The 16,809-nt window shown below is 37.9% G+C and overlaps 2 protein-coding genes across 3 annotated transcripts in view; one reads left to right on the top strand and one right to left on the bottom strand.

The window, feature by feature from the left end:
* Window positions 1–15,966, top strand: part of AlaRS-m (alanine--tRNA ligase, mitochondrial) — a 27,531-nt gene extending 11,565 nt beyond the window's left edge. The window contains exons 6-12 of the mRNA XM_075308095.1: window positions 7,314–7,453; window positions 7,517–8,493; window positions 8,558–8,714; window positions 11,746–12,031; window positions 12,103–12,323; window positions 15,383–15,584; window positions 15,651–15,966. Of these exons, the coding sequence (XP_075164210.1) occupies window positions 7,314–7,453; window positions 7,517–8,493; window positions 8,558–8,714; window positions 11,746–12,031; window positions 12,103–12,323; window positions 15,383–15,584; window positions 15,651–15,854 (2,187 nt within the window). The 3' untranslated portion in view covers window positions 15,855–15,966. The remainder of the gene's footprint in view (window positions 1–7,313; window positions 7,454–7,516; window positions 8,494–8,557; window positions 8,715–11,745; window positions 12,032–12,102; window positions 12,324–15,382; window positions 15,585–15,650) is intronic.
* Window positions 15,955–16,809, bottom strand: part of SA1 (stromal antigen) — a 16,313-nt gene continuing 15,458 nt past the window's right edge. For both annotated transcript variants that reach the window (XM_075308093.1, XM_075308094.1), the window contains exons 10-11: window positions 16,237–16,783; window positions 15,955–16,176 (exon numbers count right to left, since the gene is read on the bottom strand). In XM_075308093.1, coding sequence (XP_075164208.1) covers window positions 16,115–16,176; window positions 16,237–16,783 — 609 coding nt within the window. In that variant the 3' untranslated portion in view covers window positions 15,955–16,114. The remainder of the gene's footprint in view (window positions 16,177–16,236; window positions 16,784–16,809) is intronic.

Here is a 16,809-nt window from a genome sequence, read left to right as displayed (position 1 = left end):
GGTGATCCAGGGGTGTACTGCGGAGACATCCTGTTGCAGTTATAAGGGCGTTCTGACAGGTTTGGATGTTATTCCACTGCGTGTTGCTTGTTTGAGGTGTCCATATTGGCGCTGCATAGTTTACCACTGACCGGCCAAATGCCTTATAAGTAGTCAACAATGTTTCTTTGTCCGCACACCAAGTGCTGCCGGCAAGCGACTTGAGGACCTTGTTTCTATCTTGGAGCTTGTTACAAATTGCAGTGGCATGGGCAGACGACTTAAAAAGGCTGTCGAATGTTACTCCGAGTATCTTGGGGTAGTTTACTGTCGGAATTATTTCGCCATCGACTCTAACATTCAACTGCCTACGTACTTCCGCCGTCCATGTAGTGAACAGTGTGGCTGAGGATTTGGTGGCAGATATCCTCAAATTCCTAGCAGTGAAATAACTGGTTAGATCAGTGTTAGGAACCCAGAGTAGAACTTGAATTGCATACTGCAAGCCCTAATAATTCGCCACTTGTTTTCTTTGAATTATCATTATTCTTGTCCTTATGTTACATGTATGTATGTATGGCTGTTAATCTTTTTGTTTCTCAAATTCTTATTCGTATATATGTACTATGTCTATGCTCATGTATTTGATCATTCGTATACCCATGTATATTCTAACGGTCATACTTTACCGCTACTTGCATTTTGACTTTTTACATCAAAGTGGTTTGAAGATTTTAAGGAGTAAGATTTGTGTGCGCGCGGTATGAATATTACTTATATTAATTTTAATGTAAAATATTAATAAAAAGTTACATTTAGGTTAGTCCCCCCACTCTGCAACTTTGTGTGTTTTATTCCACTCTACAAAAACCACAACGATCGCATTATGTCATCAACAATGGGGCCGGAGGCCATGATTGTACAGTCGTCCGCATATAATACAATCTCGACGCCGTCAGGAGGGGGTGGAATCGAGGACAGGTAGAGATTAAACAGTGCCGGAGATATCACCCCACCCAGGGGAACTCGCTGTTTAAATCTACGGGGTTTCGACTTCTTGTTCCTGAATTCCAGGTACGACTGGCGTTCGCACATATAATTCCATATAATTCAGCACCCAACGCTTGGTTCCTGCCGGTAGGGACGTATTCTCGATGTCCTCGAATAATTTGGCATGGTTGACCGTATCGAACGCTTTCGATAGATTAAGCGCCACGAGGACCGTCGTATGACAAGGATTGGACTGATTAAGTCCATTATTAATATGTGTCGAAATGGCATGCAAGGCTGTCGTCGTACTATGTACCTTACGGAATCCATGTTGATGGTGGGCAGCTGCAAAATTCTCCACAAGGCTGGGGAGGAGTAGTGCCTCAAGTGTCTTGGCTACTGGCGAGAGAAGGGATATTGGTCTGTACGATTCACCTTTACTCGAATCTTTGCCTGGCTTCAGTAGTGGCTCTTGTAATTGAAACACACGACGAATTTATTAAAAGTTTTGACAAAGAAAAACAAATTGTATTTTATTCTCTATACGGGTTTTTTCAGAATGACAAAATTATTTAAAACAAAAAACATTTTAGAAAATGCAAGGCCTATTTCAATTAAGAAATAATTGAAACCTCTATTGATTGTAACAAGTATTACAATACCCCCTCTCAATCAATTAATCCAATATCCTTGCAAATCTTGAAGAAATGGTTTGCATCTGTAGATTTGGTAAATATATCCGCAAGTTGCATATCGGTTTTTACTGGCTCTATTTGTACAACCCCATTCATTACGTTGTCTCTTACGAAATGGTGTTTTATATCTATGTGTTTAACACGCTTGCTTTCTAAATTGCTTGCTATTCCAATGCAGCCTCTATTGTCCTCGAAAATTTTTATTGCATAAGATTCATTTATTTCGTGCAAGTCTTGCATTACCCCCCTGATCCAAATTGCTTCGGCAGTTGCAAGGCTTAATGCAACGTATTCAGCTTCCGAAGAAGATGTTGCAACGGTTTGCTGTTTTTTACTACCCCATGAGACGGAACAACCATAAATTTTGAAAATGTATCCGCTGACTGACTTCCTGTCGGTTGTATCTGAAGCCCAATCAGCATCCGCATAGCCAATAACTGCCTCAGAATTTTGTTTAGTGTAGGCTAACTTCATGGAAATCGTGCCTTTTAGATATCTAGCTATTCTTTTTAAATGTTGCCAATGCAGTTCAGATGGGTTCTGTTGGAATCTGCCTAGATATCCAACTTGATAACAAATATCCGGCCTGGTACACAGCATCAAGTACATCAAGCTTCCCAATAACTCGCGATAGGGCTGATTTAGTTTTTGCTCTTCCGCACTTAATTGAAGTTGTAACCCCTTCTCCATTGGCGTTTTGACATAGTTACATTCTGCCAATCCAAATTTTTCAAGCAACTTTCTAATACTAGATTCTTGTGATATTATAAGTTTCCCTTTCTCATAACTAAACTTCATTCCAAGAAAATGTTTTAAAAGGCCACAATCAGACATCTCGAAATTATTCGCAAGGCTCGTTTTCAGATTGGTAATACTTTCCACATTATTCCCAACAATGAGTAAATCATCGACGTATAAGACCAAGTATAGTATAACACGAGCCTTTTTATCTACTTTAACATAAAGGCAGTAATCGTGTTTTGAACGAGTGAACCCTAATGAAGTTATGAAGTTATTAAACTTATCGTTCCAGCATTTTGGTGCTTGCTTGAGACCATACAACGATTTGGTTAATTTGCAGCACATACCATTATTCTTATTCACACCTTCAGGGAGTTCCATGAATAAATCTTCCTTCAGGTCACCATGGAGGAAAGCCGTTTTCACATCCAGTTGATGGAACTGGTAACCATGGTGCACCCCGACTGCCAGGACTATTCTTAACGTAGACAACTTTGCTACAGGCGCATAGGTATCCAAATAATCTATTCCATACTGTTGAAGGTAGCCCTTTACTTTGTGTTTACTCAAATTACCATTCTCGTCCTCTTTTATACGAAATACCCATCTCGATTTAAGTAGTTTTGTTTTGGGAGGAATCTTGATTGCCAGACATGATTTTTCTGCATTGAAAGTAGTTCATCTTTTATGGCTTTTTGCCACATCGCGCTATCGTCTCTATGAGCTATTTCCTCGTATTTCTCCGGAATATTGTTGTTGACTCGTTCTGCGTTTAACCCAGTTATGTAATCTAAGAGCTTATAGGGCATTTTACTGAGTCGACCACTTCTTCGTATATTATCTTGTTGTTGATCTACAGTTTCGCCGTCATTGCTTGTCGTTATCTCCTCTTTTTGGAACGTGTGCTCAAGACTTTCTCTTGTACGGTTTAGATTTCGTTCACCTCCAAAGCCTTCATCATATCCCCCGAAGTCATCAACATCGGCATTAACACCTTCGTCTTCTCTTCCAAAGCCTTCATCATATATTCCGAAGTTAGCAACATCGGCACCAGCAGATTCGCCTTCTTCCCCCTCTTGCTGGTAGTTTGTAAAGGGTGATTTGTTAAGAGCTTGATAACTTTTTTTTTAAAAAAAACGCATAAAATTTGCAAAATCTCATCGGTTCTTTATTTGAAACGTTAGATTGGTCCATGACATTTACTTTTTGAAGATAATTTCATTTAAATGTTGACCGCGGCTGCGTCTTAGGTGGTCCATTCGGAAAGTCCAATTTTGGGCAACTTTTTCGAGCATTTCGGCCGGAATAGCCCGAATTTCTTCGGAAATGTTGTCTTCCAAAGCTGGAATAGTTGCTGGCTTATTTCTGTAGACTTTAGACTTGACGTAGCCCCACAAAAAATAGTCTAAAGGCGTCAAATCGCATGATCTTGGTGGCCAACTTACCGGTCCATTTCTTGAGATGAATTGTTCTCCGAAGTTTTCCCTCAAAATGGCCATAGAATCGCGAGCTGTGTGGCATGTAGCGCCATCTTGTTGAAACCACATGTCAACCAAGTTCAGTTCTTACATTTTTGGCAACAAAAAGTTTGTTAGCATCGAACGATAGCGATCGCCATTCACCGTAACGTTGCGTCCAACAGCATCTTTGAAAAAATACGGTCCAATGATTCCACCAGCGTACAAACCACACCAAACAGTGCATTTTTCGGGATGCATGGGCAGTTCTTGAACGGCTTCTGGTTGCTCTTCACTCCAAATGCGGCAATTTTGCTTATTTACGTAGCCATTCAACCAGAAATGAGCCTCATCGCTGAACAAAATTTGTCGATAAAAAAGCGGATTTTCTGCCACTGATTTTGGTAATAAAATTCAATGATTTGCAAGCGTTGCTCGTTAGTAAGTCTATTCATGATGAAATGTCAAAGCATACTGAGCATCTTTCTCTTTGACACCATGTCTGAAATCCCACGTGATCTGTCAAATACTAATGCATGAAAATCCTAACCTCAAAAGAATCACCCTTTACATATTACAGTGGTTTCTTTAGCAGAAGGTTTTTCTTTAAATGGGTAGCACATTTCATGAAATTTAACATCACGAGCCAAAACCACCTTTTTAAATTCAAAATCCCATAAACGGTAACCATTAGGAGCGTATCCGATCATTGCCCTTTTCTTTCCTTTGGGATCAAGTTTTCGTCTTTTGACATCTGGTATCCAAGCAAATGCTTTACAACCAAACACACGGATTTTGTTAAGATTTGGTTTTTCCTTAAACCAAAGATCGGCGGGTGTGACATCTTTACCTACCGCTCTTGTAATACAACGATTTATAATGTATACCGCAGAGAGAGCCGCTTCATTCCATAAATACTTCGGGGCATCTGAGTCTATTAACATTGCCCGAACTTTATCAGAAACGGTTCTGTTAAAACGCTCTGAAACTCCGTTCTGCTGGGGAGAATAAGCCATGGTTGTTTCTACTTGTATACCTTTCATTTTATACCATTGCTTTTGTTCATTTGAGAAATATTTAATTGAAACACACGACGAATTTATTAAAAGTTTTGACAAAGAAAAACAAATTGTATTTTATTCTCTATACGGTTTTTTTTAGAATGAAAAAATTATTTAAAACAAAAAACATTTTAGAAAATGCAAGGCCTATTTCAATTAAGAAATAATTGAAACCTCTATTGATTGTAACAAGTATTACAATACCCCCTCTCAATCAATTAATCCAGATGTACTTTTACCCGGAACTGCCAATCGTCGAATCCATCTCCTTTAAAATGAGGGATTCCGTGTGTCTCCTTTGCGTCGCCCATAACCTCTTGTAATTGAAACACACGACGAATTTATTAAAAGTTTTGACAAAGAAAAACAAATTGTATTTTATTCTCTATACGGGTTTTTTCAGAATGAAAAAATTATTTAAAACAAAAAACATTTTAGAAAATGCAAGGCCTATTTCAATTAAGAAATAATTGAAACCTCTATTGATTGTAACAAGTATTACAATAGTGGCAAGGAGTAGTGCCTCAAGTGTCTTGGCTACTGGCGAGAGAAGGGATATTGGTCTGTACGATTCACCTTTACTCGAATCTTTGCCTGGCTTCAGTAGTGGAATCACCCTACTCATCTTCCAGACATCGGGTATAATGAGTGATTCCAAGGACAAATTGAGGAGTTTAGTTAGGTGCTCAACTCAGTATTCCCAGAAGCTTAAGCATTTGCATTGACATTCCGTCGGGGCCCAGGGCCTCGGATGGTTTCGCGCTGTTGATGACATTGGTAACTTCGGCTGTGGTAAATTGTGGTATGTCATCTGCTCGGAGATCACGTATGCGACGAGTGGCTCTCCTTTTCGCTCTGTCACTCTCGGGATGCTCGACAAACTGTTGAAGATTTAGTTCATCTCTTCGGATCAGTCACTGTCACGTCGCCAAAGGTGACTGAAATCCCATCATCCCCCGTAGCGGTGTTCGAGAGGGCTCTCACTGTTGACCACAACTTATCTGTTCCTGCGTCTAAGTTACATTGCTTCCGGTGATCTAAGCAAGTGTTCCGCTTGTGTTCGTCGACTATCTTACTAATCTCTAGATTCAGTTCCCTGATTCTAGGATCAACGGCTTCATCAGGGAAGTTGGGCCCAGCGGGTATGAACATCAACGCAGTAGCGGAACAACCTCTGGGCAACATGAACATGAGAGGGGTACGGGAGCTCACTGATCTATATATTCTCTGAAACCTTCCCAGTTGGGTTTCTTTTGGTTGGTAAACGTCCGCCGTTCAGTCGTTACGAAATCGGAGGATCGATTAACGGTGAGAATTATGGGGGGTGGTATGATCCCAATGAAATGACGGGTTGCCATGAAACGTCATTTATCAGAACAGACCATGCTAAAGATATATCTGGGGAACTGCTGTAATCTCCCATAATTCTCGTGGGGCCTCTTCGTTCACAGTGAAAAATGTGAAGTCATCTGCCAAAGCTATGCCTCTCTGGTCATTACCTAGGGAAGAATGCAAAAGTTCGGGGTGGACATTAAAATCTCCTAGCATGTCCTGACAACAGCCACTCAATGTTTGGGCTATAACCTGGAGCACAGCTACCAACCGGCGGTATATACACGTACATTCCATATACGGGTCACTAGTGTCTGGCACAAGCGGGATAGGACTATACTGCACGGACCACCACCTCCACTTCTTTTGCGTTCTTTTCGTAGCACATTGTATCCATCACAATGGCGTATGCTGCAGGTGGCATTCAGCTTAGTTATTGTATCGCCGCGGCCCTGAACCTTTTCCGATTCATAAAGTCCACGATCTCACTAATCATACCTCGGAGCCCGATGCAATTAAATTGAAAAAACGATGCGCTATCCGGAACTGGTACTACAATATTGGGTGTAAGATGCTGCGGCGGAGAATATTGTTGTGCGTAAGATGTCGGAGGGTCGCATAGTCGGACGACCCACTGCTGCTGTCGTTGGCACAGCATCCTGCCACGTAGTCAGTATGACTATACTCCCGCAGCGATGTTAGGCCAGAGCAGTTCCGGAAGTGCACCCATTCCAAGCACCGGTTAAACCTCACCATGGTCTGGGGTTTTCATCTATCTCGGCTCGGCAAACGGAGGAGACTCCCGGGATGCACCTTCTCCAACACAAAAATACGGACGACACAACACGTACACTGATGTGGCAGCCGCTGGCCCATCGCGTCAACTCGGTAAAAAAAAAACCGCCGCCGTGGGATTCCACATATATGTGATCCATCGTGGTGGATTTCGGCTCGGGCCTAAATTACATCCGTATGTTCATATTTAGTGAAAATTTTTTCAATTTATTTTTTTTAATATGTAAAATAGTTTTAAACCACACTCACCTCGTTTTCCACAGGTATCCAAAGCTCCCCGATATTCTGGATCTTTTCCAACGCCTGATGAAAGTGCAACATTAGATACAGGTTACCGAATTCTGGCCGATCATGCTAGAATGGTGGCGGTTTGTCTGGCTGATGGAATGCTACCGGATCAAAAGTAAGAATGACACCTATTTCATTTAATGTGTATTTTGACTATCATAATAAAATCCTTACGTAGCCAAAAATTAAGACGGGTTTTACGAAAAGCTATAACAGTATCTGAAAGCATATTCGCCAACGAATCATTGCTTCACCATATAATTCCAGTGGTAGCCGAATCGCTGGGTTCAGCTTATCCCGAGATATTAAACAAACAAAATGATATGTCAGAGCTAATACGACACGAACAGGAAATTTTTAAGACATTGCGAGAAACCTCTTCCAAAGCTTTTAATGAGGTTTTGAACGAATATCCCAGTTTAGAAGACGTTGACTTAATGGAGTGTCCAGGCTTTGTACCTGCGTATCGTGAATTTCAATCATTAAAACATACGTTTAAAAATCACTGCATACCCGGAGAATTTCTTTACAAACTTTCCGATACATACGGCCTGACAGAAGAACATTTTAAAAAACTTGCCCAGTTCGAAGATATGACATACGACTCCGCAGGCTACAAAGATGTTGTAGCAAGAGCGAAGCTAAAAGCTAAAGGATCTATGGCTTATAGTGATCAACCAAATCCGCATCTTAAAAATTTAGAAATGACATTGGTGGATACAACAAAATCACTGCAACCTACGGACAATCATTCTAAATACATATATGCATATAATGATTTGGAAAAGAAATACGTAATACCCGACGTCAAGTCCAAGGTTTTAGCAGTATTGTATAATGATGTGAGTGTTAATGAAGTGGTTTGCACTGGTGGAGTCTCGAACATGAAAGATATACTTTCAATTGTAACGGAAGCGAGTAATTTCTACTACGAATCTGGTGGTCAACAGTCTGATAAAGGTGTTATTATTTTGAATACCGCCAATGGGCAGACATTGGAATTGAAAGTCATTAATGTACGTTATATTAACGATTGTGTTGTACATATGTGTGAATTACCAACGGAGAGATTACAATTTACATTGGCTACGGGCGACAATGTTGTTCTTCGGATTGATGAGAACCATCGAAAACGAAATACTTGTCATCACACTGGTAAGCTGTGCACATTTGCTTTCATTGCAACTGAACTGTTTTATTGTACCATCCATATTTTCAGCCGTGCATTTGATGAATGGCGTTGTAAGAAGTCTATTCAACAAGGTTACCTATCAAGTATCCAGTGCCGTCACTAGTGATTATTGCAAACTCGAAATATGTTTGATAGGAAAACGAATACAAAAAGAAGATATTGCTAAAATTGAGGAGTTTATAGGGTAAGCACATACAAAGAAATATGTAAGTAGCAACCACAGAAAAATTTAACATATGGAAACCAGGGCTGTGGAGTCGAGTCAATTTTGCTCGACTCTGTCTCTGACTCCAGCATTTCTTATTAGCCTCCAGGTGGTGTACCTAAATCTCATTTTAACAGTATTCCAATTGTAATTTTAAGGTGTAGTGTTCCAAAAATAGACCGATATAAGTACTCTATTTTGCCATATATGTTTATACGTCCAAAAAACTCAAATTTTAAATTTTGATACGACTCGACGACAAAGCTCCGCATTTGTAAAGAGACCACATCAAAATATGGGTATAATCAATCTCCAGAATATATACAGTATGTCAAGAAAGTCTTTTGACATTGCCAAATATTTCAAATTCTAGAAATAATTGAAATATTAAATAATTTATTAAATTTTTAATTCTGTGTACGTATGTATACTTTGCAAAATACATAATAAAATATTTTTTTTTTAAATTTCATTATATTTAATTTTGGAACAAAACATAATTTTTATCCCATTGTCAAAACACTTTCTTGACAAACTGTATTTATAAAACCACAAAATTTCAAAAAATAATAAGGCTTCCAGAAGTTTAAGAAGTAAAATCCTGGTATTGGTCTATATACACATTTTATAAAAAATAAATCTATATAAAATAAATAAAAACACAAACAAAAAGATACGCAAAAATCAAAATGTCGGGCTAATCAGATAGAAAGGTTAGATGTTAAAAAATGTAATTTGTCGGATATATAAAACAGATTTAAAGTGCTAAAAATTTGGACGGGCGGAATTTTAAATAACCACTACCATACAAGAGATGACAGCAATAGCTGTACAGTTACGAGTATTGTTTCTATAGAAGTAAAATGGTAAATCATCGATTTATAAATGGTCTATCAGTTATGGACATTAGAGGCCATTAATTTAATGTAAAGAATTTCAAGTGGCTTTCAAGACCGGCTCACATGGCACGTTGGCAGAGGTTTAATTTAAAATTACAGCTTCCAAGGACATCGGATGTATAAGGAGATTTCTCAAGTAATTATGTAGGGCTATCTCAAAATCTGGGAAATTTCCGCATTTATTTATGGATCTCAAATAATTCTAAATTCGAAATTTCTGACAAATCTTATGAAAATTTTAGACTGGGGAAAATTTTTTAAAACAAATCGGATGTTGCGATTATATGTAGGTGCTATATCACAAAATTGTCCGGTATGACCCATCTACGAACTCGACATGCCTGCCAAAAATTCAGAACTTTAGGTTCTATTGCTATATTGCCTTAAAATTTTACCTTTATCATGGGTATATACAGGGTCAAAAATCTATATTTTTATATGTTAAAAATGGACAATACAATTGATCCGTTAAGGTCATATTCTAAAAAACTTACTTTTTATATCACCGTGAAGATTCTCCCATATAAATACACTTTGAATGGCCTGAAATCCAGTACTTCGTTTTTCATTGTTTGATTAAAATTTTTTTTGTCGAAATATTTCTTTAGTTACAAAGATATGAAGTGTTTTTCAAATTTTGTTTCGCCGGAGTCGGAGTCGAACAAAATTTCTACGACGCCGGCTCCTGATGGAAACAATTACTACTACATCTAAATATAGAGCACCCAAATTAAACTTAGATTGTATTTTTTTTATTTTGATAATAATGTAACAATAGAAGAATATATACTATGCTATATACGCGCCAAGAGGCATGATAGAGGCTTGTTGGCAAACTATTCATCTCATATAATTAAACAAGTATATAGTAAACAAAATCTTTCGAATTATTAAGGAAAAAAGATAAATAAATAAGAAAAAGAATAATAGTAATTATAATAATGAAAAATAAAATTCCATATATACAAAAATATTTACATAACGCAAAGTATACCAGAAGCAGGGAAAATTACGAGAAGTTATTGAGAAGTTGTACCACGCCAAATTACTACAAAAAAGTATCGCATAAGTGCAATTATTAGATGCCTTTTTAGATAAATTTAAAACGACGCCAATAAGAGCCGCTTCAAACTATTAAATTATTCCAGTTATAACATTTATACGAATAAAAACACGTTGAACATAATGCCTTAAAAATTGAATTATTTTGATTTATAAGTTGCAATTCTGCTATATTCGGCTGATGCTCTAGCGTCTATCAGTGTTTATTCTTGGTGGAGGCAGCGTGTCTAGAAAAAATATCTGAAAAACTATCACTTTATTCCATTTGGAAATTCGAGAATTGTTCACCAATATACCGTTCACAATTTTAAGCGCAATAACTATGTTTTCAGCACTTCATTTCCGTTTTTATTTAAATAAATTATAATAAGCTAGTTGCGCTTTGTGTTTCACAAAATATAAAATGGCTCTTGTAAAAACAGTGATGGCAATATGCTTTTATGTACATTTCGTACTTTTCGATATGCCTCCGCTATCACAGTTAGCGATTGTTGTAGTGTCAATTACGAGTCTGTGGTAGCGATGAGGATGAAATGGAACTTTGAACGTGGTGTCAGGCTAAATACAGTTTAATAAATAATTGAAAAATCAACCAATCATAAAAGTGGATTTCTTAGTGCGAAATTTCAACAGAATTTCTGAGATTTTAATAGAGCACTTCAATCGAGCAATTCTTGGGCGCTCATTTGCGATACGCGTTGCTGGGCTTTGGAATCGTCTCCCAAAGCTTCTCCAGCATTACTCTGAATCGTAAATTAATCCCACCACAATAGTTGTCGCTAACAATTTTAACTTTATCGCATTTAAATTCAAATTTAAAAAAATTAGTTTTCATTAGCGGTTTTGATATTTTAGTTTGAATTGTATTTCTATAAATATATAGTCCGGAATGGTCCTGATCCTGAACCGATCAACTCGAAATATATACATTTTTTATACAATGATGGATGTTTCGTGGATTCAATTTTAATGTTGAATTTCACTAATGTTACGAAATTCTTTGTAAGAGTATTCTCATAAATTTTCCAATGAACATTTTATGTTTTTAGTCAAATAATATCATCGGCCTCACCAGTACATGTTGAGTTTTGTAATGCCTCGGATATACTACAACAAAATGACGTTACAATGGTTCCTGGAGAAGTTTATCCCGAAACTGGATTACGATTAATTAAAATTAACTGTAATAATTTCGACCTACTATCAAAGGAATTATGTTGTGGTACACATGTCACAAATACTAAAGAACTAGAAAACTTTTGCATTACAAACTTCAAGCAAACGAATCGTGCCAGATACGCATTCACGGCTGTAGCAGGAGATGCAGCAGATAAGGTTCGTTATTAGAATTATATTACACATTATACGCATTATACATTTTTTTATACACACACAACAATTTACAGGTTCTTAAGGTGTCTTCATTGTTGAAACATCGTGTAGATATGTTGGAAAAAGAACTGAACACTGAAAAAAATTCCAATGCTACAGAGGTGGAATTACAGAAAATACGTCACAATCTACTTCATACAGACATAATGTTGCCATACGTTTTCAAAATGGACACTTTGGAACGAATCAATACCATTTTAAAGAGAGTCAAAGAATCAGCTCGGACTAGTATTAAGTAAGTATAACCGATATTAACCTTGACTTATACATAGTGCAATAAATACCGAACCTTAAATACCCTTCACCGCGAATCAAATATAATAGTTTCCTTTGAAAACTTTTCTTCGTAACGGGTTACTTGAATATATATGTGGTGGCTATGCCGAAATATGAACCGATACACACCATATCCGGAACATGCAATTATGGACCTAAAATATCTCTAGATTTTGATTTGAAATTGGGATTAGAATTGGGTTGTCTGCAGCCGAAGAATCAAATCTGGGGGGCTATACCAAAACATAGACACACCATATTCGGCACAACTACACAGAAAAAATATCACCCAAATATTTTCAGTTAAAAAGTTAATTGAAGCAGAAAACTTTTTCAATTTAAAAATTAATTGATACAATCAACTTTTTAATCAAACTAGAAACATTAAGGCAATAAATCAAAAATTGAAAAGTTAAACATTTTTAATTAAAAAAATAATTGACACAATTAACGTTTTAATCGAACTTTGAAAAATGATTGATTTTTTAAAATTTTTAATTAAAAAGTTATGTGATACAATAAATTTTTGATCAAAATAAAAAGACAAAGTCAGTTAAGAAAGTGAGTTTTTCAATCGACATCAATTACATTTTTAATCGATTCAATTAAATATTTAATTGAAATTTTCTAATGAAAATTGCCCAAGTGAGGCCCAACTTCCCAGCCGAAGCGGCGGGACTCGCAGACGAGCGTAATGAACGCCGTCGTGCTAACCCTGCTGATCCTAGAATCAGAGAACTAAATCTAGAGATTAGTAAGATGGTCGACGAGCACAAGCGGAACACTTGGTTAGAGCACCTGAAGCAATGTAACTCAGGCACAGGAACTGGTAAATTGTGGCCAACAGTGAGAGCCCTCTCGAACCCCGCTACAAGGGATGATGGGATTTCAGTCACCTTTGGCGACGTGACTGTGACTGATCCGAAGAGATGCGCCAAATACTTCAACCGACAGTTTGTCGAGTGATAGAACGAAAAAGTGAGCCACTCGTCGCATACGTGGTCTCCGAGCCGACGACATACAACAATTTACTGCACCAGAAGTTACCAATGTCGTCAACAGCGCGAAAACATCCAAGGCGCTGGGCCCCGACAGAATTTCAATGCTAATACTGAAGCATCTGGGAATACTGGGATTTGAGTACCTGACCAGACTCCTCAATTTGTCCTTGGAATCACTCATTATACCCGATGTCTGGAAGATGGGAAGAATGATTCCACTACTGAAGCCAGGCAAAGATTCGAGTAAAGGTGAATCGTACAGACCGATATCCCTTCTCTCGCCAGTAGCCAAGACACTTGAGGCACTATCCTGCCAACATTTTTTGAATTTGGGGGCGCTTCTGAGAATCCCCACTACGTCGAAAACAGTCGTATACGATATCCAAAACGCATGAGTGCAATTATTAGGTGCCCTTCTGGATACATTTAGAAGGACGCCAATAAGAGCCCCTCCAAACAATCAGAGAAAGTGCATTTTAAGATAGTTGTAAAAGAATCATTGTGGTCAAGTAAAACAGGATTGTTTAGATGTTTATTAATTTTATTACACATTTATAAATTCTCATAAATATAACATTTATACGACTATCACATCACATTTAACATATTTTTATGCATTAATAAAAGATTGATGTTGAGTTACAAGTTACATGTTGTAGCGTCTATCAGTACTTTTATTCCCAATGGAGGCAGCGTGTCTGGAAAAATATTTGAAAAACTATCACTTTATTCCATTTGGAAAGTCAAAAATTGTTTACCAATATACCTTTCATAATTTTAAGCGAAATATCTATGTTTCTAGCACTTCATTATGATTTTTATTTAAATAAATTATAAGAAGCTAGTTGTGTTTGGTGTTTCACAAAATATAAAATGGCTCTTGTAACAATAGTGATGGCAAAATACTTTCATGCGAATAGTGATGGCAAAATACTATCACAGTTGGCGATTGTTGCAGTGTCACTTACGAGTCTGAGGATGAAATGGAACTTTGAAATGCTGGCAGGGTCAACCATGCCACATTATCCGAGGACATCGAGAATACGTCCCTACCGGCAGGATTGAAGCGTTGGGTCCTGCATTATATGTGTGGACGCCAGTCGTACGTGGAATTCAGGGACAAGAAGTCAAAACCCCGTAGAGTTAAACAGGGAGTTCCCCAGGGCGGGTGATATCTCCGGCACTGTTTAACTTCTACCTGTCCTCGATTCCACCCCCTCCTGACGGCGTCGAGATTGTGTCTTATGCGCACGATTGCACAATCATGGCATCCAGGCCATTGTTGATGACATTTGCGATCGATTGAATATCTACCTCGCTGATCTTACCAGTTATTTCACTGCAAGAAATTTGAGGATATCTCCCACCAAATCCTCAGCCACGCTATTCACTACATGGACGGCGGAAGTACGCAGGCAGTTGAATGTCAGAGTCGATGGCGAAACAATTCCAACAACAAATTACCCCAAGATTCTAGGGGTCACATTCGACAGCCTTTTTAATTCGTCCGCCCATGCCACTGCAATTTGTGATAAGCTCTAAACAGGATTCAGGAGGATACTGTAGCTGAAGCGGTGAGAAGCTACAAGGTTAATCCTGTTCTCGGAGTCCGACCACCGGAGGAGAGAGACCTCCCACGGCAGACAAGGGTAGTTTTGGCCCAACTAAGATCAGGCAAGTGCAGCCGCCTCAATTCATACTTATCAGTGATTGATAGCAGCGTAGCTGACGTGTGTCCCATCTGTAATCAGGGGCCACATGACACTCGCCATCTTTTTGCTTGCCCAGCTAAGCCTACCCGTCTCACTACCAGATCACTCTGGACACACCCCATCCTTGTCGCAGAGTTCCTTAATCTGGCTACCAGTTGAACTACACAAGCATAGAACAAAATGGATGAAACTACATTAAAAACTGTTACAACAAAATAAATATAAAATTAATAATTAAATTATGAACATTAATTAATTCTTAGGTATTTCACATCATTATTATTGATTTTTTTATTGTTCCTTAGAGACTTGGTGGATGTTGAAATGCGCAACCTACTGCAGGAAAAGCCTAGAGAAAAATATCCATTTATTTTACATTATATATCGAGTTCAGCTTTGTTGGAAGAAGTGCCTTTGCAAAAAGCCACAAAACACTGTACAGATCGACCCATATTGGTAGTGGCGAGAAGTGACAGCATAGTTAAAGCGAGATGTTGTGTTCCAAAGGTACGTATTATTATTACTATTATCTTACTAGTTTCTATCATACATAATTAATATATATTTTCTTAGACATTTCAAAGTAAACATTTCAATGCTGAGAAATGGTTAAAAGAGTTTGCTTCAGCATTCAATGGCCAAGTTGCAGCACCAAAAGGACAAAATGCTCATGATGTTTGCAATATGAAAGGAAAGAAAACCTCCATGCAGTTCGATGAACAATTAGAAGTTGCCATGCAGAATGCCCATAGATTCGCTGCACAATATTTGAATTAGAAATAGAATTGTGTTATTTAGTTTATAAGGTCCATTATGATTTTTTCATCACCTGACTTCATGCTATCTAAGACTTTTATTTTAAATAAAATGACGCCAGTTTTTCTTAAAATATTCTTTAATATACAACAACTTTTGGAATAACGTCACCAATGTGTTAGTAACAAAATAAGGGATTATTATAATTACAGGTTAACTTAAAGTTAAGAGACAACGTCTTTGTACTGCTTCTGCTAGTGTCTCTATATAGACGAAATAATTTATCCTCGAAAATCTGGATCATTATGTTCTTCTTCGTAGTCCTCTTCATCGTCGTCATCGTCTAGAAAAAGCCGAACCCATTTTAGAACTTCCAATAATGTATGATTTATTCCTAACTCACCGTGATCGCCACGTCTTTTACGGGCATAGGCTCTTTTTGAGCTACTAACTGGAGCCTGATCTGTTTCTCCATGTACCAATGAATTGCGATATAAAAATAGCGGTTGATATTCTTCCTGTTTACTAGACGGCAAGGCAGGTGATATGCGGCGGTCTAAGAAATTCAATATAACTTTTTTATCTTGTTTTAAAAGTTTGTGATTGAACTCGTTGAGGACTTCCAAGAACAATAGACGCTTTGGTGCCGCAATAGGGTCTTCTGGAACTTCGCCGACTGCAAATAGAATGCCAGCTCGGTGCAAAGCAATTATAGGTTCACGATTCTTGATTGCATCAAATCCAAACGTTAGAGCAAAACGTTTAGCCAATTCCTTTAAGTCACTGAATTCATGGGAGTTCTTTGATACCAGCTCGTTTTCCGACTGACTTTGCAAATCTTTGAAAACCGCAATGAGACTCAACAGCAGAGTTAAAGCAAAGTTGATTTTATTTATTTCCCGAGCTTTGCCTAATGTAGATTTTATAATATCTCCATATTCATTGTACCACTGAAAACGAGACAAAAATATATTAA

The sequence above is a fragment of the Haematobia irritans genome, chromosome 4 (genome assembly GCF_050003625.1).
Source record: "Haematobia irritans isolate KBUSLIRL chromosome 4, ASM5000362v1, whole genome shotgun sequence".
Taxonomy (NCBI): Eukaryota; Metazoa; Arthropoda; class Insecta; order Diptera; family Muscidae; genus Haematobia; species Haematobia irritans.
This window is presented reverse-complemented; position numbering and strand designations above follow the sequence as displayed.